The 25,934-nt window shown below is 41.5% G+C and overlaps 1 protein-coding gene across 4 annotated transcripts in view; it reads left to right on the forward strand.

The window, feature by feature from the left end:
- METTL15 (methyltransferase like 15) overlaps positions 1-25,934 on the forward strand; it is a 164,235-nt gene that overhangs the window by 127,338 nt on the left and 10,963 nt on the right. For all 4 annotated transcript variants that reach the window (XM_029060553.1, XM_039911459.1, XM_007658427.3 and 1 more), the window contains 2 exons: positions 12,222-12,413; positions 17,700-17,878. In XM_029060553.1, coding sequence (XP_028916386.1) covers positions 12,222-12,413; positions 17,700-17,878 — 371 coding nt within the window. The remainder of the gene's footprint in view (positions 1-12,221; positions 12,414-17,699; positions 17,879-25,934) is intronic.

The following is a 25,934-nucleotide window of genomic DNA, read 5'->3' on the forward strand; positions in this document are numbered from 1 at the left end:
AGAGTACACTATAAAAGAGTTGGTAGAAAAGTTCCCAGTCCACAACAAGCTTACAGTCTAGAGGGATGAGCTTACAGTTTTTCAAGGAAGTAGTGTTTAGGAGCTAAAACATCCCGAGGTCTGTTGTACATCTTTACCAAATAAAACGTTACTTAGGAATCGAACTTGTTTCTGCCTCTGGCTGTCATGTAATCATCCATAACTGGCCAACCCTGTGGCTGTTTAATAAAGGCAAGATGGTTAAAAGTCTCTCAAGTCACATCAGACCTCTCAAAACGTAATGATTACCCGTAATTCCGGGTCCGATCTCAGCATGAATGGAACCTCTTAAATATCAAAATATGTGACGGGTGAAGAAAAATGTTCAAAGTGTTGCTATCTAACAATTATCCTTGATTTCTAGTTGAATACTCAAAAATGAGAAAATGGAATTCCCACTGTACTTGGTATTATTAGATGATTAAGGAAGACATAACCAAATGTAAATTAAATTGGAGGATGAGTCAATCATGAAAACAATTTGAACCAGTAGGTAGCTATAGCAAGAACATGATATCTGTTTTCAGTTACTTTCTAAGTAATAAATATAAATCAACTTGCAGAGAGTGTTCAGCTTCTGTACATCATTTTAAATTTTAAAAATCACAACTCTTGAAGCAGTATACTAATTTCAGCCTCTACATGATGAATTTGTATAATTCATACGTGAAAAGAGCTAAAGTATTAGTCAGAGCTACTGAATCTCCCTGTGTCCTATACATTTTAAAAGGGCATTGATGCAAAAACTGAAGATTCAATTTATTGTTTTTTTATTTTAAAATTATTTGCAGGACAATTGAGAAAAGAAATCTGAAACCCTTGTGTTCAATAAAACAATAGGTTTTTCTTTGATTTTCATTTATTGATTTATTTAAAATTGGCCACTAGCAGAATTCTACTCACCCTATCATTCTGAAACCAAGGCAAGGTTCTTTGGGTATTTTTAGCACTGAACAAAATTCAGCTTAGAATGACATTCTGAGCAATTGCATTTTCTGCACATTCTAGCAACTGGGTCCTTCATGCCAAACTTCCTTTCACCTGCCACCTTCCATTTCCTGAGTCCCTGCATCTTCCTAAGAAGCCAAAGCCCACCATAGGCAGCAGAAGCCTGTGGCCTGAGGTGGTGGTGACTGTCCTGAGAGCTCTAGTGGGTCTGCAAGTCCCAAAGGATGCATTGCCGGGTGAAGTGTTAATGGAGAGTCAGTCTGTCGTGTTTTTTGAGCGTTTATTGTGTGCAAAACACTGTACTAAGCACTTGGGAGAGTACAATACAACAATAAACAGACACATTCCTTGCCCAAAAAGATGGGCGCTCCTGCCGCCCATCCTGAATTGTCAGAGAATCCATCCTACCTACCCTCCGGGACCTACCCTCTTCCTCCCCATTCATCTAACCTCCTCTCTTTCTCTCTCCTCCAGCCCCCTCACTTTCCTATATCTCCCTTACCCTTCATTCCCCTCACTGACTTCCTCCCTGACCCGCCTCAATCAGTCAATTACATTCATTGAGCACTTGCTTAACATGTGCAGAGCACTAGTAAAGGTATTTATTCAGCAATTATTGTGTGCAGAGAGCTGTACCAAGTGCTGGGAAAAAATATGGAGGTGAGGGTTTAGATACAGTCTATCAGACTCACTTGTTTTGTAAGACAGTGACCACCTTGCTAGAGCACCTAGAGGAAAAGGAGGTCTTCACCATTCCAGGCATTATACTAGCTCTTTCCAATGTATATAATGTTGGTATTTGTTAAGCACTTACTATGTGCAGAGCACTGTTCTAAGTGCTGGGGTAGATACAGGGTAATCAGGTTGTCCCACGTGAGGCTCACAGTCATCATCCCCATTTTCCAGATGAGGTAACTGAGCCACAGAGAAGTTAAGTAACTTGCCCAAGATCACACAGCTGACAAGTGGCAGAGCTGGGAGTTGAACCCATGACCCCTGACTCCGAAGCCCAGGCTCTTTCCACTGAGCCACCACTGCTTCCCAATGTGTATGTCAACGCTCTTCACCTGCTATTTCCCAGCTCACCTTATAACTGTTCCTCAATCTTTACTCATCTTCCTACATTCCCATGTACACACTATTCACCCTCTCTATATCTCCCTACCAGCCGTCTTCAAATCTGCCCCACGTGGGACAACCTGATTCCCTTGTGTCTACCCCAGCGCTTAGAACAATGCTCTGCACATAGTAAGCACTTAACAAATACCAACATTATTAACATTATTATCTGCCAGATCATAGATTTCACCATCTTCAAGACCCTCTTTAAAGCATGCCTCCTTCAGAAAGCCTTCCCTGATTAATTCCAAATACCGCAGGTTGTGTCAACCCAACAGCTATCCTTAGAATTAGGTTTTTAATAAAACTGTTGTATTCTCCCAAACACCTAGTACAGTTCTCTACACACAATAGGAGCTCAATAAATATAAATAAATAATAAATTGATTAATTGATTTTATCTATCTTGCTACTATCAGTTATATTCTTGTTCGTCTTCATCCTCCACTATTTATAAATAATTTACGCTGGTCAGTGTCTCCCATTGTATTGAAATATCCATGAAGGCAGAGACTGTGTCTTCTATTCATTTGTTCTCTCCTAAGCACTTAGAATGGTGCTCTCTACAGAGGAGATGCTCAATAAAGATCACAGGCCTGGGAGTTAGAGCACCTAGATTCTAATTCAGGCTCTGCCACATAAGTGCTGTGTGACCTTGGGCAAGTCACTTAACTTCCCTGTGCCTCAGTTTCCTCATCTACAAAATGGGGATTGAATACCTGTGCTCCCTCCTACTGAGACTGTGAGCCTCAGGTAGAGCTTTGATTATCTTATATCTACCCCAACACTTAGTTGAGTGTTTGGCAGACAGTAAGTACTTAAATAGCCCTTCAAAACCTTATCGAAGACACATCTCCTCCAAGAGGCCTTCCCAGACTAAGTCCTACTTTTCGTTATCTCCCACTGACTTCTGCGTCACCCTGACTTGCTCCCATTTCTCTTTGCCCCCCCCCCCCCCCGCCCCACAGCACTTAAATATATATCTATAATTTTATTTATTTGTATTGATATCTGTCTCCCCACCTCTAGTCTGTGAGCTAGATGTGGGCAGGGAATGTCACTATTTATTGTTGTATTGTACTTTCCCAAGTGCTTAGTACAGTGTTCTGCACACAGTAAGCGCTTAATTAATATGATTGAATGAGTGAATGAATAGATGAGCCACAATTATTGATGCATATCATTGATTGAGGAAGTGATGGAGCCAGAGTACAGAGTCAAGGTGGTATTTTTGGCTTTTCCTCTCTGCCTCACTCTCCCTCCATGTCTTCCCTAACAGTCCCTAATTCTCTATTCCTTGTCTCTTTCTATCTCCAGCTGATACTTTGGACTTTTTCACTCTTCTATTCAACTTCCATACTCTTCTTACTCCTCCCAGACATATCCTTGTTCTCCCTACTGCTCTGACAGAGAGAAAGGCTCGTGGAGCATTGAGAAGAGACATCAAATTAATAGAGAGATCTTCTTGCCTTCTGATATGTGTGCCACCCTCTTTTCATTTGAATGCCTAATCCACATTTTGGGGTTACTCACTCGCCCTCTGACTCTGTCAGGAGCAGGTTTGGACAACAGTGTCCAATTTGGGATGGAAAGCCTTAAGCCACACCTTAAAGCTCATATGCTATCTCCTGTTTCATTTGTTTCCTCCTCCTGTGGCGGTTGAGGCTCCCACCCAGGGATATTTTCCCTGGGGAGAACAATAATTACAACAACAACAATAATAACAGTTTTAGTACTTATTAAGTGCTTACTATCAACAAGTCAATCAATGAGAAGCAGCATGGATCATGGGCCTAGGAGTCAGAGGGACCTGCAATCTAATCCCAGCTCTGTCTTCTGTGTGATCTTGGACGAATCTCTTGTCTTCTCTGAGCCTCAGTTACCTCATCTGTGAAGAGGGAAGTAAGACAGTAAGCCCCATGAGGGAGAGGGACTGTGTCCCACCTGATCAGCCTGTATCTACCCCAGCGCTTAGTACAGTGCCTGGAACATAGTAAGAGCTTAACAAATACCATGTTTTTCATTGAGTGTTTCCTAATGGGCAGAACTATAATAACAACTGTGGTATTTGTTGAGCACTTATTATGTGCAGAGCAGTGTACTAAGGGCTTGGATGGATACAAGATAATCAGGTCAGATGCAGTCTCTGTCTCACATGGGTCTTACAGGCTAAATAGCAAGGAGAACAGATATTTCACCCCCATTTTAGAAATAAGAAAACAGTGTAAGAGAAGTTGTGATTTGTCCACACAGCAGGTCAGTGGTGGAGCTGAAACTAGGATACAAATCTTCTTACTCCCAAACTTACTATATTTCCACTAGACCACACCACTTTTCCAGGTTCTGATGAAGTTTGCAAGGTTTGTGTGATTATTTTGTTTCTAAGATTAAAAAGCAACTAGAAAAACACATCAATGAAAGAATGAAAGAAAAGGACCACCTTTCCTGATCAATGTAAAATTTTAAAATTGGCATTAATACACTTTCTGATTAATCCGCCAGGGTTCCTCTTCATGCCATCCCCTCAGCCCTATCAACACTCAGGTGTTCTTATCTTAGATTGGTTATTAATTTATCAATCAATCATATTTATTGAGTGCTTAATGTGTTCACACTAAGCACTTGGGAGAGTACAATATAACAATATAGCAGACACATTCCCTGCCCACAACAAGCTTACAGAGTAGAAGGGAAAACAAACAATATAAATAAATAAATTACAAATTTGTACATAAGTGCTGTGGGGCTGAGGGTGGGGGTGTGAATAAAGGGAGCAAATCAGGGTGATGCCGAAGGAAGTGGGGTAAAGGAAAATGAGGGCTGAAGGGAGACCTCTTAGGGGAGATATGCCTTCAATAAGGCTTTAGGAGAATTGTCTGTTGGATATGGAGAGAGAGGGCGTTCCAGTCCAGAGGCTGGATATGGGTGAGAGATTGACTTGTTTCAATTAATTATGTTGTTCTCATACTCTCTTAACTACTATGTATTCATCAGTGTAGATTTCCTTGTTTATCCCCTTTAGAGGGTAAGCCCCTCAAGGGCAGAGATCAATCACCTCTTGGGCTTTTTCTGTGTTTCCCCCACAAATCACAGTTCTCCCATTGTTAAGCCCTTCAGAGATCCCACCTCCTCCAGGAGGCCTTCCTCCAGTAATCTCTAATCAACCTATGTTTTACTTCTCAACTGTCACTTCAACCCTTCTGGGCCAGCTTAGCATTTGAGTTACACCCCTGCAGCACTTAACTTACATGCGTATTTAAATTCTCCATCATTTCCTCTAACTATAATTGTCTATCTCCCCCTCTAGATGCCCTTGAGGGCAGGTACTGTGCTTAGGACTTAGCACAGTGCTCTGCACAAAGTAGGCATTCTATAAATGATATTAATTAATTGATCACATATCTGCTAATTTTGTTGTATTGTACTCTCCCAAGCATTTGGAACAATGCTCTGAGAATAGTAAGTGCTAAATAAATATCATTGATTGATTGATTGATCAGTTTATTTCCCAAGTATAGTGCTTTGAACGCAATAGGTTCTCAGTAAATACTGCTGCTGCTGCTGATGATAAAAATTAAAACGCCTTACCTTTAGAAATTGCTTATCTAAATACACTGAGATTTTTAAAGTTCTCTACAACCACTTTCTTCCTAATTGAACAATACCTTTCAACCCACTCATCACTTTTTTGTTCATCAGATTGTTGTATAATATTTTATAAAGGCAGGAACCTCTATTTTCTGCTTTCCCTTCCTCAGGGACCATCATTTTCTTTCAGACACCACTTTTGTCTGATCAAATTGAAGATTGTTCATTTCCTTTTATACATTCATAAGCTGTGTCCCCTTTTTTGTTTCAGCTTTCCTGATCATTATGATCATGGTATGCTAGTTGTTTGTATATCTCTTGAATGACCTGTGCTGATTTCCACTTGCTTTTCCTTACCTGGGTATCTTGCAGCCATACCTTATCTCCATATTCACTGATATATTTCATAATTGTGGCCACTATGTTTTTTTAATTAAAGACCAAGGTAAGGTGTTGGATGACTTTCTGCTTTTAATTTTGTTTCTGTTACTAAGCTTGTTGTCTTATTCTTTCCCGGAGATCTTGGTGTAGTGGCATGACAAGTGCCCATGGCACTATTTATTACAATACTTAAAGAGATATATGTTTTCTGGCTAATGTAGCTCTTGTATTTAGAGAGTCAGTTTCCTTTAAGGTTATTTGGTTATTCTCTCATTAAAGTATAATTTGAGGCTGCAGTAAATATACCATTATTATACTTGTAAGAGATTGAGTGTGATTTAAAAAAATCCTTCCAGGAATAGTTACTACCCATCAGTGTTGACTTTAAAGTGAAGTGGTTTAGGGGAGATAAGAAAGTCACACTTTTTCAGCAGAATACAGAAAGTCCTTGCTTTTTTCCCACTCTTTCTAGTTATTTCATTAACACAGGGTGAATCACCTCCACCATACACCTCCCTCGCTTTTTGGGGCCACTTTCTTTGGCAATAGAATTGTTTATTTTCATGTCTATGTAAACCTCAATCAATCCCCTAAACCTTCCCAAAAGGTTTAGTGCCATTAAAAAGTGGCATTAAATCTTCCATGCTAGGCACTTTGGGAGAAAAATGGAAAGACACCAATGAGGAGTCTGTAGGGGACAACCCTTCACTGACCCTCAGGCTCTAGGGGTTATTTTGGTATTTTCTTGATCTCTGTTTTCGTCATGGAAAGATAGAAATGTCAAAGTGACAAATACTGTATTGATTTTTTGCACTGTAGCTTAAAATAATGCACATATTCAGAGGAACATTTAATGGATAAAAATACTTCCAGGCCTAAAATAATAATGTCATTTCCCATTGTGTTGACCTCTTTATCTTAGTGTTATATTATGATACTTAGAGGGAGTTCATGTACTTTTGGACTTCCAAATATCCTCAACTTTGGAATACTCAAAAATTTATAAGCTAGGTTTTTGTGTGCAATGAGGTGCAATTTCTCTTCATCGCTAATTAATATCATTCAAAACATTTGAGTTCAACAAACATGTGAAGAGGCTCTGTTGGAGTCCTTCAGTTGTTTTACCTTGATTTCGTGGATTATCTTCAGGATGGGTCTCCGAGCAGGGCAGTGCCCTGTCTGACTCTGCTTTTGGTTAAGTAGCTACAGAGCTGTCTTATCTATGGCCTGAGTAGGCTGTGAGTTTCCTGGGTTCACATATACATTATAGTGAGGCTCCTTTAATTCAGGTTGTTGGTTCCATTCTTTGACGTTCATACTTGGGCAAGATGTAACCCTGAAGTTCAGCCTTGTCTAGTGGGTCCTAGAGAAGGATACAGAGTGCCTTCGGAGTTTTGTTAAACTCATGATGACCCAGGAGATTTTTCATTGGTCTTCCTTTTCTTCTAGTCAGTCTGTAAGGTGTCTCTTCAATTGCAAAGCTCCCATGATTATCCTACCTTTTAATTCATTCATGATCTAGGTTGTTTCAAACTTGCTGCAGTGCAATGCAAAGTCTGTTGGTGTAATGCTTGCTTCCCATTTGTTTTGGATAAGGAATTAGGGAATATCATTAGAGAATTGGGGAACATTCTTCCAATACCCCATGCCTGTTTGCTTACAGTGTAGTGTGGAATCAGAAGGAATGGCTTGTATGCATGCACCCGGCATTGGAATAGTTTAGTTATACAGGAGAGTTTTTCTTAACACAGGATTTTTAAAAAAACTCAACTCTTGTCCCACAGGAAAACTGATCTACTATATCCTATTTCCTCTATTAGTTACATCAAGGCTGATGTTGATATCCTAATTCACTTTTCTATTGCTTACATGTGTTCTCATCATGGCAAAACTATTTTTGGTCCGTTCCAGACCACATTTATTCTGACCTGTAAAGACCAATATGACATACAGGATTACAGAGATTTGGCTTTACATTTTTGATTGGTCTCAGTGGTGTTTTGATCTACTTGTGTATTTGGCAAATGGAGCTCACTCAGCTCTGTTGTATTGTATTAACTCTGTTGTATTTCATTCCCCCAAGTGCTTAGTATAGTGCTCTGCACCCAGGAAGCATTCAGTAAATACCTCTGATGATGATGGCTGATGGATTGATGTGTCCAAGGGGGTTGGAAATTAACTGGGGACAGCTTGGTGGAGGAGGAGGGATGTCAGGAGCTCTTTGAATTTGGGGAGGGCTCTGCTTTGTCGGACTTAGAAAGGGAGGGAGTTCCATGTCAGAGGAATAGCGTGAGTGGGGAAATGGAAGGTAAAGAGTCAAGTGAGATTAGGTTAGTTTGAATGGTATGAAGAGAATGAATTGAGGAATAGCAAACTGTAACAAACAGAAAGGTAAGGTGGGAAAATTGATGGAGAGCCTTATAAGGATTTTTATTTGATGAGGCAGGATACAGTAACCCTGAAGAGGATTTTGAGGGGAGGAAAAATATGGGCCGAGTGACTCTTCAAGAAGCAACAGGTAGCGTTGACGGGAAGAGTGAAGAGGCTGTAGGTAGGGAGATCCATGAGGAAGCTGATAAAAACAACTGTGATACGACTGAAGTTTATATTGTGATGGTAGCTCTTTACATGGAGAGAAAGAGAAGGAGCTGGAAGTTGTTGTGTACAAAGAACCAAGGTGATTTGGCAGTACCTTGAATGTGAATGTTTCAAGACAGAAAGGATTTGAGGATGACATCAAAGGTGTGGGCTGTTGGAAAGGGAATTATCAATTGAGATGGGAAAGTTAGGAGGAAGAGTAGGTTTAAGAGGAATGATGAATAGTTTGTTTTGCCTTATTAATGGTGTAGTTAGAAAAAAAATTCAGACAAAAGCATCCTTCCTCACCAAAGAACCATCCCTGATGAACCTCTAAGTTGTAGTGTGGCAAGCTTTCTTAATCGTTCATCAGTCTTTTCAGTCACATTTGCATGCATGGTTGGAATCTTATCATTAGATCATCAACTTTGAAAATGAAGGGTTTTATCTAAATGTGCTATACATATATATGCAGTGCAGCTTTCATTTTCTCAGAGAAAGTCACAATATGTAATCTCAGCGAAAGTGATGGTCCCCGAATGGATTTGGGATGGTGAATAATTGATTCAGTTTCATTTTCATCTCTCTTTATGGGTAGATTTCTTTCAGACAATATGCTTAACAGACCATTTAGATAGGGGATTTGCCACCAGTCTCCAAGCCAGCTCCAGATGGATCATGAGCAAGATGATTTTTGCTAGGGTTAATATTTATCCCATTGGAATACTGAAAACACTTAATAGATAAATACTTTTCCTTAATAGATGAAATATGGTTTTCTTGGTTAAAGCTTAGTTAGCTCCAGGATATTTTCTAAGGGTTTTGTTTACTTACGAACTGTGGCTAGATTTCCTGGCATGGATATGCTGATGGACATGCATCGTATCATTTTACTAGTCAGTAGTCCTCAGCTGTCCATAATTTCAGCCAGTCTATGTAAGATTCTGAATTGTATGTGTAGGATCTGGCCAATTTGACCAGGGTTATGGGACTCCTGCTGCATTCTTGATTGAGTAAGGGGCTAAAGACTCTTATAATTGGAATCAGGAAAGTGATTTTGTAGATCCTAGAATTTTGAAATCCATTCAAGTAGATGTCAAAAAGACAACTCTCACTTAATATAGCTTAAAACAGAGTCCAGGGACTCCAGGCTCCAGTGGAACTCCGGACAACCACCAAAGAGGCTCCAAGCTCTGCCTCCATCAAATGCTCTGCCCTGATGCTGCTGATGGAGTGAGTGCAGGAGGTGCCTGGGAACAACATCAGCTGTGTGACTGTGGACAAGTCACTTAACTTCTCTGGGTCTCAGTTACCTCATCTGGAAAATGGGGATTAAGACTGTGAGCCTCACGTGGGACAACCTGATTACCCTGTATCTACCCCAGCGCTTAGAACAGTGCTCTGCACATAGTAAGCGCTTAACAAATACCAACATAATGATCAACATATGGGAGCTGAAGCCGCAGCCCATCCAACACAGAAAAGCCCAGTTCAGCTCTGGCAAGTGGAGAGGAGGAGCAAGCCTCCAGAACTGTAGAGAAGCAGCGTGGCTTATTGGAAGGAGCACGGGCTTGGGAGTCAGAGGTCAAGGGTTCTAATCCTGACTCCCAGCACTTGTCTGCTGTGTGACCTTGGGCAAGTCACTTAACTTCTCTGTGCCTCAGTTACCTCATCTGTAAAAATGTGGATTAAAAAATGTGAGCCCCATTTGGGACAATCTGACTACCCTGTATCTACCCCAGTGCTTAGAACAGTGTCTGCACATAGTAAGTGCTTAACAGATACCATAATTATTATTAATTATTTATTAAGGAGAGGAGCCAGGTAGAAGATCACTCCTTACTTATCTTTCCATCCTGCCTACCCCCAAAAACCCTTAGCTGTGAGACGATCAACATGGGTTAAACCACATCTTGAGAAAACACCTATACTTGGGCCAAACATGATAATAGCCCATTAGCGATTTTTAATGGAACCAATGTCTGGAATGTGCAATTAATAATAATAATAGTAATAGTAAATATATATTTGTTTAGCACTTAATATGTTCCAGGCACTATACTAAGTTCTGGGGTGGATACAAGAAAATCACATTGGACACAGTCCCTGTCCCCTGTGGGGCTCACAGTCTCAATTGCCATTTTGCAGATGAAGGAACTGAGGCCCAGAGAAGAGGCAGAGTTGGGATTAGAACCTGTGAACTTCTGACCCCCAGGCCTGTGCTATATCCACTATCCATACTATTCCTGCTGGGCTGGGAGAGTGGAGTGAGGGACTTAATGAATGAGTGAGGGAGGCACCTCATCAGTCAGTCACTCAGTCAGTGGTCTTTATTGACAGAGGGGACGGAGGCAACTTGTATGCTTAGAGAAATCAGGGCCACTGTGTGAGTCCCAAGCTAATGGATTCTGTAGGGGCGTCTCCCAAGTGATGTGGAATGCCATTATATCGCACTATATATGATGATGATAGTGATAATAATAATAATATATGGTGTATAGAACACTGTACTAAGTGCCTGGGAGACTACAATGCAAACAGAATTGGTAGACGTGTTCCCTGCCTACAAGGAGCATACAGTCTGGAGAGTAATCACAGAACATTAATCTTGAAGCCAGGAAACAGTTCCAATATCATCATACCTGTTCTCCCTTCCTCATATTCTGTGAAGCCCATATGGACTAGGGACTGCTCAATTTGATAATGCTGTATCTATTCCAGCACTTAGAAGAGTGCTTGGTATATAGTAATCACTTAGGAAATCCCATCAATAGTATCATCACCATTATTATTATCATCATCATCATCATCATCGAACACAGTGTGATATAATGGCATATGTGTCATCACTTGGGAGACAGCATAGGATCCATGAGCCCGGGACCCATGGAGTGGACCTGATTTCTCAAAGCATATAAGTGGCCTCCGCCACCTCTGTCAGAGACAGAATACTGGCCTGGGTGGACTATTTATCTGACCCTGTAATAACATTGCTTATTTCTGTTCAGTTTCACAAATAAGATCAGATGCTATTTTTCTCTTTCCCTATTGTTGATGTGTGAAGCTATTCTGTGGGTATGCTTCCAGGTGGATCTTGGTCTTTATTTTTCTCTCATTAGCAATCTTGAAGTTATGTATGATTTGGTAGTTAGCAGTGCTGATTTATTGCCAATGAACTCTGATTGTAGCAGAACATCAAGGTAGGACCTGTATTTGTTGGGGATGTTCTGCTCTGGAACTAATTTTTTTGTGGTTTGAAATTGGCCTATTGCATCATGGCTTTTTCTAGCCCTGACTGGAACAATTTTGTTTTTACTTCTCTGGATCTAGAGGCTTCTGTTTAAAGAGTCACCCCATTTCCAATTACTGTATGTGCTGGATGTATATGCATACATTTAGACACATTCAGGATAAGAAAAATAATGTTTTTCATTATTTCGGTTTTGCTTCACCTTTTAGGTTTTTTTGCATTCTAAAGAAGGTGAGTAAATATACTGTCTATTAATTGCTGAGGGGAAATATTTTTTGCTGAATAAAAATATATCTCTATTTCTGTAATTCTTTTGCAGAAATCAGGTGAGAGCTTTGCTAGGCCAATTTAGCCAAGCCGAGACCTTGTTACTGTCAGCTGGAGTCCAGCCAGAAAGTCTGGACGGAGTTCTTCTGGATCTTGGATGTTCCTCTATGCAACTCGATACTCCTGAAAGAGGTTTTTCCCTGAGAAAAGATGGCCCCTTGGACATGAGGATGGATAGTGGCAGGTGAGTATTGATAAAACATTTCTTCTCACAACATGAAATCAATTCTGAACAACCTTCTGAATTTAATTTTCTTTTTAGACTGCAGAATTCCCATTAAACCCCCACATCTAACTCTGCCCATGCATAATAAGTCAGCTGTATTTTTTTTGGCTATTACAAGCTTAAGATTTGGAGGAGAAATATATTCTCCCAGGACAGAATTTGGGGCTGCATTGCTGTATACCCATAAACCAGGACGGATCCCAGCCAATCTGAATTTAGGAATTTCAGAGGGAGACATGGACCAAGAAATTTCACCCAGGATTTCATTAATAACACTGTATAATCTCCAGAGAACCTAACAGCACTGCACCCACAAACAGGCAAGAGAAACTAAAAGGATTTAATTGGGACCCTAACTAGAGAAAAATAAATGCTGAATATGGAGGGAGAGTTCACATGGGCTCTATGTCTCCTGAAGGGCTTTAGGAATGATTAACAGACCATTCTCCTGGAAATCAATCCTAAACTAGCTGGCAATATGGACTGTGGCCTGAGCTGCTTGAGAAATCCCTGAAAACCTAACCTAATTTTAAAATGAAAGTATCTACCAATGATGCCTATAACCAGATGTTGGAGAGAGGGAAATAACCTACCACATGCAATGGATCAGGCTTTAGGCCTCTCAGGACAGGACTTGAACTACACACTCCTTAGCAAAAGGGGCCCAAGATCTTTTCCTCACTCCCTACCAATGCTAAGCTCTCCCCACCACACCTTTGAGGGGAAGGTGTGGAGGCTTTTCACCCTTTTGTCCCCAGAGGTGTGGAAGGTGAGTACTATGAGGGAAGAATTGTTCTATCACCCCTCCAAAACCTGGTGGACATTCGTGAGCTTAGAAAACAATACCTAAACAAGGATTCTTTCCTCCCTATCCAGAAATGGGTCAGAAAACCATCCTGGTATCTTTGCTAATTGGAGAAGTGGAAAGAACCCATTAGACGCTTAGGAAGAAGACAACAGTCAACAATAGGAAAATAAGTACTAAACTGATTTAAAAAAACATGTGGAAGAAGAAGATTTTGTTAAGAAGCCTATACCAATTCCCCCTTCCATTCCCCCACCACCGCCCAAATAGCTATTCAAAGTTCCCCAGATCCAGTGTCTGGGATGAACATTAGACTGTACAATCCTTTGGTTTGTACCAGGACAAGATTAATATAGGAACCTTAGGGGACCATAGTGGCCTAGGGTCTTGAACTAAAGGGAAGGGGCCTCAAAAATAAATCCAAATGTATATAAAATGTTCCATGTTTTGAAAAATCTGTTTTACCAGAGTATTTTATTAAAACAATTTCCTGATAATTATCATGTGATAAAATTCAATCCCAGCCATTTCTTCCTACTCACTTCCATTAGATCTATGTGCCTGGGTCTAAAAGAAAGATAAAAGGATTAGATGAATAATGGTCTTATGGATTTCTGACATTTTTTGATATCTAAGAGAAAGTTGATATGTGACCTGCACTAAATGCTCCATCTGCTTGGCTTCCTATATAAACTAACATGATACCTTTGTCAAATTCAAATAATAATAATAATAAAGTTGGTATTTGTTAAGCCCTTACTATGTGCTAAGCACTGTTCTAAGCGCTGGGGTTGATACAGGGTAATCAGGTTGTCCCACGTAAGGCTCAACATTCTTCATCCCTTTTTACAGATGAGGTAACTGGGGTACTGAAAAGTGAAGTGACTTGCCCAAAGTGACACAGCTGACAGGTGGCAGAGCTAGGATTAGAACCCATGACCTCAGACTCCTAAGCCTGGGCTCTTTCCATAGAGCCACGCTGCCCCCCAAATGATCTTGCAGCCCTCCGTAGAAGTGCACTACTTGAGGCCAGGGACCCTACTGTCTCGCTGAGTTCCTATGTCACTGTGAGAACCTAATAAGTATTAAATCAATCCATATTATGCATCCAGGGAGTTATTTCCTAAAGAAATAATGAATATCTCACTCAACATCATCTGGTTTGGGGGAATTTACACTCATTCATTCATTCAGTTGTATTTATTGAATGCTTAGTGTGTGCAGAGCACTGTACTATGTGCTTGGGAGAGTAGAGTACAACAATAAACAGGCACATTCCCTGCCCACAATGAGCTTATAGTCTAAAGGGGGGAAGACAGGCATTAATATAAAAAATAAATTATATATGTGTACATAAGTGCTGTGGAGCTGGGAGGGGGAAAGAGCAGAAGAAGCAAGTCAGGGTGACGCAGAAGGGAGTGGGAAAAGAGGAAAGGGGAAGGCTTAGTCAGGGAAGGCCTCCTGGAGGAGATGTACCTTCAATAAGGCTTTGAAGGTGGGGAGCATTTGAGGAGGGAGAGTGTTCCACGCCAGAGGCAGGATGTGGGTGAGAGGTCGGTGGTGAGATAAACTGGATCAAGGTACAGTGAGAAGGTTAGCATTAGAGGAGCGAAATGTGCAGGCTGAGTTGTAGTAGGAGAGTAACGAGGTGAGGTAGGAAGGGGAAAGATGATGGAGTGTTTTAAAGCCAATGATGAGGAGTTTTTGTTTGATGCAGAGGTGGATGGGCAGCCACTGAAGTTTTTTGAGGAGTGGGTGATATGTCCTGAATGTTCTTGTAGAAAAATGATCCAGGCAGCAGAGTGAAGTATGGACTAGAGGGGAGAGGCAAAAGACTTGGAGGTCAGCAAGGAGGCTTCCCAAGCACTTAGTACAGTGCTTGCACACAGTAATTGCTCAATAAATACCATTAAATGAGTGAATGATTATATGAATGAGGCTGATGCAGTAATCCAGGAGGGACAGGATAAGTGATTGTATTAATGTGTAGCAGTTTAGATGGAGAGAAAATGGCGGATTTTAGTGATGTTGTGAAGGTGGGGCTGACAGGATTTAGTGATGGATTGAATATGTGGGTTTGAAAGAGAGGAGTCAAGGATAACTCCAAGGTTATGGGCTTGTGAGAGAGGTAGGATGGTGGTGCTGTCTACAATGATGGGAAAGTCAGGAGGAGGACAGGGTTTGGTCCAGAGTTAGCTCCAGATTATAGGTTAAATCATTAAAGTTCAGGAGGAACCTCTTACTAAAGGCTAGTCAGTTTTCCAGGGGAAATAATCTCCATAACTTTGAACCCAAGCACTGTTGTTCCAGCCATCAAATCCAGGTGTCTGTGAGTCTCCCTCTTATTGGGACCCACTCAAAGCTCTTAATCTGCTGTAAACTCTTCTCAATTTTTACAAGGTCACATGAAGCTCATGGGGGATGTTTGAGTGATTTTAAACCTTCAGTTCAGGCATGCTAACAGTGGATTCACTCTGCTGTTTTTGTTACACGTGCTCCTTTAAACACCTGATAATTAGTCATTCTTTGTGTCTTGACCATCAAACTCAGATGGTGAGCCCCACTGTCAGTAAACCATTGGCATTTATTGAGCATTTACTGTATGCAGAACATTGCACAAAGTGATTGGGAGGGTGCAGTAGAGTTGGTAGGCATGATCACTGTCCTCAAGAAGCTTGCAGTCAAGCATGCATTCTACTGTCATTCTGATTCTATATTCTGTTCCCTTGGCATTGGCTCACTGAAGAGAAGTTATCTGTCCAATGACTGTGAACAAGGAAGGAATTAAGAATAGTATTTATTGAGTGCCTACACTGGGCAGAGCACTGTACCAGATTCTTAATAATAATGGTGGTATTTATTAAGTGCACTGTTCTAAGCAGTGGGGTAGACACAAGGTAATCAGGTTGTCCCACGTGGGGCTCACAGTCTTCATCCCCATTTTCCAGATGAGGTACCTGAGGCACAGAGAGGTTAAGTGGCTCGCCCAAGATCACACAGCAGACAAGTGGCAGAGCCGGGATTAGAACCCACCACCTCTGACTCCCAAGCCCGTGCTTTTGCCATTAAGCCATGCTGCTTGGTAGAGTGCCATTGAAATAAAAGACATGGTCCCTGCCACTAAAGGGCGTACAGGAACAAGTAAATAATAGTCCAACAGCTGCATCTTTTTGAAATTGAGGTTGTTGTTCAGTGGAAATAAAATGTGAAGAAAATGTAGATATTCATTTATGTGACCTTCTTAAATAAAATGAATATGTTCATTTAATTAGCTCTCTACACTTTCAGTGATTAAAGACCAATTTAAGAATAAAGGAAACAGTAGCTACAACCTTTTAAGCTAAGTAGGGCCAAGAATGAGCTTAGAGGAGATGTCATGTCAAGAAGAGGGATTTCTAAGAAACAAAAAGATGCCTCATTATGACGATGATGGTATTTGTTAAGCGCTTACTATGTTCCAACTGGACTGCTAGTGCTTCTGAGGGTGACACAATTTTTTTCTGGGTTCTAAATTAACCAGCTTTGCATTGCAGGTAGTATCCTGTCAGATGGACCATCATTCCACTAAGGCATTAAAGGAAATCATAAGCAGTAGCTACCATTAGAAAAGCCCTGGCCCCTTTTCTTCGGCTAGAAGTGTTAACCAGGAAAAAACTGCACAGTTGGAAATTGAATGCCATTTTTCATTCTAGTATTTTTTGTAACTTTCAATCTTGAAGAGACTCTTCTTTCTTGCTCGTCACAGTTTCCATCTGGAGCTTCTGAGTAGTTCCTCTTGCCAGGAAAGGATGAGCCGATCTATGTTTATGCTTTGCACTGCAGTTTGAATTTATATAACGCTTTGAGATAAATGTGTCTCTTACCCACCCATTGTCGTTGCACAGGAGATTATGGTAGTGGAGACTCACATCACTTTCTTTCACTTTTGGAATGTGTAATGTGATTCCACTTAGTAACAATTAACTGTATTCACTAACCTACCATGTGATCACTGCATCTATCGCTAGATTAAATAGAAAATAGCCCTCGGAAGTAGCCCCTTTTAAACTGAAAAACTATTCAAGGTGACTAAAGTAGATATCCGAAGGATCATTTCAGCTTGCAAAGTGCTTAAAACTGAACGTTGTACAGTATTGGAGCTGAACGAAACTACTCCAATGACGGCTTTTCTTTTTGTACGAACAAGTTTTGAAGGTCCTACCGCCTTTGCGAGCAATTAACAATGTGACCCAAATCCACTCGAAGTACGAGAGGGGATTTATAGAGAGTAACTGTCCCCTTTCCGGCACGATTTGCTGCCTCTTATTTTAAAACCTCAAAGACACTGATCGGCAGGGTGTGTATATGTGTGTGTTTGACTTTGTCTCCGTGCTCTGAAGCCTCACCTCTTGTCAATGAAAACTGACGTCAGTGAACTAATTGGCTCTTCTTGTGCGTAGGTACCCTGACTTGCCCACCGCTGGTGATGTTGTGAACGCTTTAGATCAACAGGCACTTACGTCCATCCTGAGAACATACGGGGAAGAGAGGCATGCCAAGAAAATAGCTTCAGCAATCGTTCAGGCACGCACCATCTACCCCATCACCAGAACTCAGCAGCTTGCCAGCATTGTTGCAGGTACCCTCATTAATTCTGAGCAGTGTCTGAGAGGAAAAAAAAATATTAATCCCCCCAACTCCCTGAGGGATCTATTTGTTGCTTGAAATCGTGCAGGATCTAATCCTGCCTATCTCCTCTGATGTCAGCCATTTTTTTGTCTGTTGTTTTGCTTGTAAGGTCCCTGTTTTTTATACCCTAGTTTGCCGATTAGTTTGATAATAGAGTTTTGCATGAAGTGATTTATCATTCATGCCTACCAAGGTGAAACAGGGAACAAAGGGAATTCTTGATCCAACACTGAGGTTGATAAGCATCCGATATCAGGTTTGTCAGTCTGCCTCCGCTTTTAAGTTTCAGCATTTTAATATCTTGGGGGGGGGGGGAAGTACCAACTCCTTGCCCAACTACTAAAATAAAATCTAGTGACTCATGCCTCTATTCTAAACAACCGGCTAAGAGAGGGTATGTGATGTGTAGGTTATTTCATTTTGTGAATGCTAACTCAATCAGCCTGAGGGGTTAATCAAAACATTTCATCTTTTCTGCTGTTCACCATCAAAACCCTGAACCAAAATCTAGCTAGGAGGTGCTTTATTATAGTTTTTCCTTTTGAAGCCCAAGTTGCTTCACAGCTGTGTTCCATGATGAAAGTTTTCCAAGGCAAAAATGCAACTTCTTTAGTTATATAACACAATTCCAGTGGGGAATTGATAGGCCTGAAACATTTCTATGTGCCATTGGTTGAGGTTGGAAATGGCATTTTTTTAAAAATGCAAAGTGATTGGTCATCATTGTTGCCTATTAATTTTCTTGTGTATGTAAAGAAGCTTAAGAAAGCATATTTGGGTACCTATAAATGAAAGCTGGTTTGGGCTGCCAGTACCTTAGTATTTCCCTTATTTCTGAGACTAAACTCAATTTCAAATTCAGCCAGATCATTAAAATCAAGAGATCATGTAACAATTGTTTTATGCCTTCATTTAATAAAAGTGCATTCCACTCAGTCATGGGGAATGTGGCTTCACAATAAAAAGTTGACAGACCTTTGTATTGCTCAAGTCACATCCCTCAAGCTCTTTCCACTTTCCATGGAGAGTCTTTTAGACAGGGAAGGCTTGCTTGTTCACACGGCTATTAAAGATTCCATTGCTTCTGTTCTAAGCAATTTATTTTAGTCTTCTGGCATTTTATCCAATTTGCCCCCAATCTACTCTTCTGCTCCCCACAAAAATACTTTTGAAAGTAGTGTATCTAGTTTGCTCTCCCTTAGCTCAGAACAGTCTAGTAATTCTGTGCTAAGAAAATTGTGTAGATAGAATGTTCGGCTGAGAATCCCAGTGACTTGCCCTAGGAAAAATTTCCCTGTGACCATTGACTGATCCGTAAATTAGAGAAAAACCACTGCACTTCTTCACAAAATTTTAAAAATGCCTTGATGACGATCATATGTAGTTTTGCAGTGCTAAAGTAAAGGAGGATGACTGGACATTGGCCATCCAAAGAGGCTACTTAGACAACTGTCCTGGAGACAGGAAGACCAGATGCTCAGGAACCTATAGAGCTATGCATCAACTTTGTATGAGGCCCAAGGGGATCAAGTAACATCCTTGATTATACAACATGTTGTCTAAACCCAAACTCCCAAAGTTTAACTGTCAACAAATCAACTGTCCGGTGTTCCACAGCCCAGTAGACAAGTAATCCAAGCATCAACTCTGCTTGGGTACCCTAAACTCCAAGCTCTCTATGCTAGACCCAGTTCTAAATGTGGCCCTGACTTTAACCATAATATGAGTTTTTGATAATTAAGGTTGTCTTAGATTTCTGGAAGCAATGCTGATTAGACTTTGTTGACCATTGGACTTGTGGTATTGAATATTTAGAGATTTGTTGATCTCCTGAGTACCCCAACCACCAAGCCCAACTTCATTCTGGCCCAGGGCCAGCTTTGGCTCAGCCCTGTGGTCATCCTGGTCCCATGGAGGACAGGGCCAGCAATATACCAAAAAGTATATTGATTGATTGATTGCAAAAGGCTTACCCCCGGTTCCCCAGTGGCTATCACTGAACCACTGATTCACCGGAGTCATGCCAGGCTGTTGAAACTGCTTAGCGAACTTGTTCCAGGCTTGAGGTAACCAAATCCCAAACCTTTCCTACGAGTGGGTGAAGGGGAAACAATTGGGTGGCTGAATGAGGTTCTTCTTCTCTCTGAGACCAACACATTTCTCTGGTGTCAAAGGAAGTATTACACTTGGTTTATACATGGGAAGCATCTGGAAGACCTTTGGAGGAAAAGTCCAGTGAGCCCAATTTACCCACCTAAAAAAGAGGGAGACTATAAATCAGTCATTAGTATTTATTAGGCACTTAGTCTGTGAAGAACGCCTACTATGTACTTGGGATTGTACAAGAGAGTTAATAGACACAATCCCTGCCCTCAAAGTGCTTATAGTCTGAGAGATCAATCAATGATATTTATTCAGTACTTACTGTTTGCAGAGCACTGTGCTAAGTGCTTGGGAGGCTACAATACAACAGAGTTGGTAGACATTCCCTGCTCTAGACTGCTTGCGGTCTAGAAGGTTAGACAGGAACTAAAATAAATCACAGGTAGGGAAAGAAGCAGAATTTAAATCTATGTACGTAAGTGTTTTGGATAGAAGTGGGGGATAGAAGAGGCACCTAAATCCTTGGGGAGTATGGACTCAAGTGCATGGGAGGTACAGAAGTATTGAAGTGAGAGTATAGGGGGAAATAGGATATGGAGATGGAGAGTTTACTCAGGGACAACCTCCTGGAGGAAATGTAACTTTAGAAGGGCTTTGAAGATGGGGAGAGTAGTAGTGTGCTGGATATGGAAGAGGCAGGGAGTTCCAGGCAGGAGGGAGCCCTTCGGTAACGGGTCATTGCTGAGAAAGACGCAAGTGAAGCACACCGAGTAGGTTGGCATTAGAGGAGCCAAGTGTGAGGGTTGGATTATAATGTGGGAGGAGTGTGAAAAACTACTTGGAGAGAGCCGACTGAGTGCCTTAAAGCCAGTGCTGAAAAGTTTCTGCTTGACTTGAAGAGGAATGGGTCATCACTGGAGGATTTTGAAGAGGGGATATGCCTGGGAGGATCAAATAATAATAGCAATAATAATAATGGAATTTGTTAAATGCTTACTTTGTGCCAAACACTGTTCTAAGCACTGGAGAATATACAAAGTAATCAGGTTGGACACAGTACATGTCCCGCATGGAGGTTGTAGTCTTAATCTCCATTTTTCAGATAAGGTAACTGAGGTACAGAGAAGTGAAGTGACTTACCCAAGGTCACACAGTAGACAAGTGGCGGAGCCGAGATTAGAACCAAAATCCTCTGACTTCCAAGCCTGTGCTGTTGCCACTAGGCCATGCTACTTCTAAGTGGAAGGGAAGAGTTTCTCATGTTCCTGGGCAGAGCACAAGATGTTTCATGGAGTCTTAAGGTGAGGTGCACCACTGTGGATACAGAAAGTGGTATGTGGACTTGACTAAGCTAACCTTACTGCTACAGGCTCTTGTTATATCCTGGCTAGACTACTGTGTCAGCCTTCTCTCTGATCTCCCTTCCTCCTCTCTCGCCCTGCTCCAGTCTATTTTTCACTCCGCTGCCCGGCTCATCTTCCTGCAAAAACAATCTGGGCATGTCACTCCCCTTCTTAAACACCTCCAGTGGTTGCCTATCAACCTCCACCCCAAACAAAAACTCCTCACTCTAGGCTTCAAGGCTCTCCATCACCTTTCCCCTTCCTATCTCTCCTCCCTTCTCTCTTTCTACTGCCCACCCCGCACGCTCCGCTCCTCTGCCGCCCACCTCCTCACCGTCCCTCGGTCTCGCCTATCCCGCCGTTGACCCCTGGGCCACGTCCTCCCGCGGTCCTGGAACGCCCTCCCTCCTCACCTCCGTCAAACTAATTCTCTTCCTCCGCCAAACTAATTCTCTTCCCCTCTTCAAAACCCTACTTAAAACTCACCTCCTCCAAGAGGCCTTCCCAGACTGAGCTCCCCTTCTCCCTCTACTCCCTCTACCGCCCCCCCCTTCACCTCTCCGCAGCTTAACCCTCTTTTCCCCCCATTTCCCTCTGCTCCTCCCCCTCCCCCTTCCCTCCACTCAGCATTGTACTCGTCTGCTCAACTGTATATATTTTCATTACCTTATTTATTTTGTTAATGAAATGTACATCACCTTGATTCTTTTTAGTTGCCATTGTTTTTACGAGATGTTCTTCCCCTTGACTCTATTTATTGCCATTGTTCTTGTATGTCTGTCTCCCCCGATTAGACTGTAAGCCCGTCAAACGGCAGGGACTGTCTCTATCTGTTGCCGACTTGTTCATTCCAAGCATTTAGTACAGTTCTCTGCACATAGTAAGCGCTCAATACATACTATTGAATGAATAAATGAATATATGGATCCATTCACAGCACGACACCCATAATGCCCAGTGTGGAGATGACCAACGCTTACCTCTCCAGAATATGGTTAGGGAGAGGCCTCTCCATACCCCTCCTCCTTCAACCCCAGGATGAATAGAAATACTTAAGTCTCTTTCAGTGGGAAAGTGGTAGATCAGCTGATCGATTGAGAGACTGTAAACATTCAATAAAACCTGGATAATTATATTATGGAAAAGGCGATGTTTCCAACCAATCTTAGCAGGAACACATTCAATCTAGCTCCAGATTCATACTTCTTTCCAAGACAGTTAATTAAACCAGTTTGTCATTGTTTATATTTGTTAAGAGTCAACGCTCATTTCATGTTAAATTTTTAATAAGCTATAAGTTTCACAAAGACCCTTCAGGCTAATGCTTCCACTATCCTGTGCTAAGTGAAATGTCAGAGCACTCAATTAACAGTTCGGTGTAAAATGCAGTGGTCCAGTGTACAGTAGCCTTTGGATGGGTTACTCATGACTCATGATTGTTACTGCCTGTGACCAACCACTTCTATTTATACCATTTTAAACTTTCATGATCAATCTGCTGGAAACTCCACTTTTCACATGGGTAAAGTGGCCTGTCAGAGCACTTAAAATGCATTTTCATGTGACATTTCATGTGAAGACATTTCTTGAATAAGTAGAACCCAGATCGGACCTCTCTTTAGGGAACTGCCAACACTGACTAGAAAGTTGCAAGGAAACCAAATGGTCTGTCCTGGATTTACTCCCCCATCTCCAAAAATGTGGTGTAGCAATGGTTGAATGGTTGGGAGAAATCAGCAGCAATCTGGTATCCAGCTACTAGGGGAAGGCTTCAACAGAGACTTGGGAAGCAGCTTGGCTTAGTGGGAACAGCACATGCCTAGGAGATAGAGGTCCTGGTTTGTAATCAGAGCTCCATCACTTGCCTGCTGTGTTACCTTCGGCAAGTCACTTCACTTCTCAGTCTCCTCATCTGTAAAATGGGGATTCACTACCTGTTCATTCATTCAATCGTATTTATTGCATGCTTACTGTGTTCAGAGCACCGTACTAAGTGATTGGAAAGTACAATTCGGCAACAGAGACAATTCCTACCCAACAATGGGCTCACACTCTAGTGATGGAGACAGACAACAAAACAAAACAAATAGAGAGGCATCAATAGCATCAAAATTGATAAAAAGAATTATAGATATATAGGCATCATTAATAAAATAGAATAATAAATATATAAAATATACACAAGTGCTATGGGGTGGGGAAGGGGGTAGAGCAGAGGGAGGGAGTTGGGGGAATGGGGAGGGGAGGAGGAGTAGAGGAAAAGAGGGGCTCAATCTGGGGAGGGCTCCTGGTTCCCTGATTAGAACTAGCAGGTGGGGTTCTAGAGTGGAGCCCAGTTGCCAGTTAGTACCTGAGACTGCCCTATCTCTTATCAATCAATCAGTGATATTGATTGAGCACTTGCAGCATGCAGAATATTGTACTAAGTGCTTGGGAAAGTATGGCATAATAGAGTTGGTAGACATAATCCCTACCCTCAAGGAGTTTATTGTCTAGTGGGAGTTTCAAACCTAGTGGTAAAGCAAGGCAGACTGGACTACTGATGCTATTAACTGGAGCGGAGATACTCCTCAGTCCCAATCCAGATTCCCGGGCTTGACCTAAGTTTTGCCTGGCCTCATTCCATTCCTTCTTGCCTCATCTGTTCTACGCGTGCCCAAAAGAATTTCAAAAGATAGGGTTGTATGAACAGCTTTCTTCTCTATGCCGACTTTACAGAGATTTGTACTAATGACCATTCCATGATCCCTCTGCAAATAGAAATGAAGAGCGGATTTTGGTTTACACTAGTTTGTAAACTCCTTGAGGATAAGAATCGTGAATATGAAGTCTGTTGTATTTGTACTCTCCCATGCTCCCAGTACAGTGCTCTGCACACAATAAGTGCTCAAGAAATACCATCAATTGATAGCAATTTTTAGTGGAGAAACTACCAGGTTGAAACTCAGCACCAACCAGAATTATGCTTCCTCCTCTTCCATTGACTGGCTCTTTTGACCTTTTGCTATTAACTTTTCTGTGCCTCACACCCCTCTTGAACAATGTAGGTGATCATGTCTGCCACCTCACTTCCCCATAGAGGTGTTGAGAGAATTGATGGGGTGTTTGTAAAGCCCTACATAAGTACAAAGTAGGCATTTCAGAGTGGTCTGCCGGTACTTGAGCTATTATATTTCTAGGATGGAAACATGCTTTGAAGACATCTGCTTTCATTTCAAAGTTAAAGAGTGTTATCTCATCCCAAAGGAACTCCAAAGAGAGAAAAACTCAAAATGTTAATGGGGTCATATAGATCAAAAATAATTGGGGGTTGGATGAAAGACTAAAGAACAGTTTTGATATCTAAAGAAAAATAACTGTAAGCATTAATCACAATGTCTCAGTACACTGTGCCCTTCATTTTGAAGGATGCCTATTAAACTGTGGTGTTTAAGAAAAATAAAACCCAAGCAATCCTCAGAAATAATCCATATCTTAAAATGATGATGCCTTAAAGACATATTAGGAAGGAGAATAGGCTTCCATTGCTATTTAGCTCCTTTCTATAATTGTGCCAGCTACAGTGGCGCTTCCATGATCCTAAATAATTTTACCTATAGCCACATTAAGAAACCTGTTTTCAGGTTTTTAATCCTCTAACATGGTTGTTTTTAATAGTTAGACCCCAGTTTCCTAAATTTCAGCTATTTCATTAGTGCACTAGTTTTATTCAGTTGACTCTATTGTATCAACCAGTCTTTAGGGAGGGAAATTTGATTAAGACGATAGGAAAAAGGAAATATGGGAGGTAGAAGTCAGAAGATCAGAGGAAACATTTTAAAAATACAGTGAGGTGCAACCTCAGGCTTTGTGGTATAGTTAGGGCCTGCAAGGAGGACAACCGCAGCAGACAATCCAGTCTGGCTTGCGGTGATCTGAATGGCTTTTTAAGAGTGGAGGCTTCAGATAGATCCTGATTGCAAAAGGAGAAGGTGAAAAAAGCAGCTGACATTGCAGGCTTCACAGGCAATGTTACTGATGGAGAGCTGTTTCCTGAAAGCCTGTATGGCCAAAAACGTGGACCAATGTTTTGGATCATGCACATGTAAAGATTGGTATTTGAAGCATTATCATTTTTGCTACTGGCAAAGATGGTGCCCTTTTCAATTCAGTCCTCGATTGTTGCAACTCCTCTTCTATAAGGAAGTCATCCCATTTCTAAAATTCTGCAGGTCAGTTTACTAGCAAGCGCTTCACAGAACACAAGAGGTAAGAGCTCCACAGGAATGGTGTTGAAAAGTTTCACTAAATTCTGCTAAGTAGGTAACACATCCTGCAATGATATGAAGATAGACAAAGAAGTAGAAAACCGCAGTGGAAAAACCAGCATAATCTTTGAGAGGCAGGCAGAGAATGGCATGCAAGTAGTATCAATATCAAGTCCAAACTAAAGGTCTCTGGGGCAGTGTAGATTCCCACCTTCTCCATAGATGGAAACCCTGAGAGCAAGTTCTCAAACAGTTCCATCTGGCAAAATGGCAAAACAGGATCACAGGTGAAGTGGACTGAAGTCAATCCACC

Source organism: Ornithorhynchus anatinus, chromosome 3 (assembly GCF_004115215.2).
Source record: "Ornithorhynchus anatinus isolate Pmale09 chromosome 3, mOrnAna1.pri.v4, whole genome shotgun sequence".
In the NCBI taxonomy this organism is placed as follows: Eukaryota; Metazoa; Chordata; class Mammalia; order Monotremata; family Ornithorhynchidae; genus Ornithorhynchus; species Ornithorhynchus anatinus.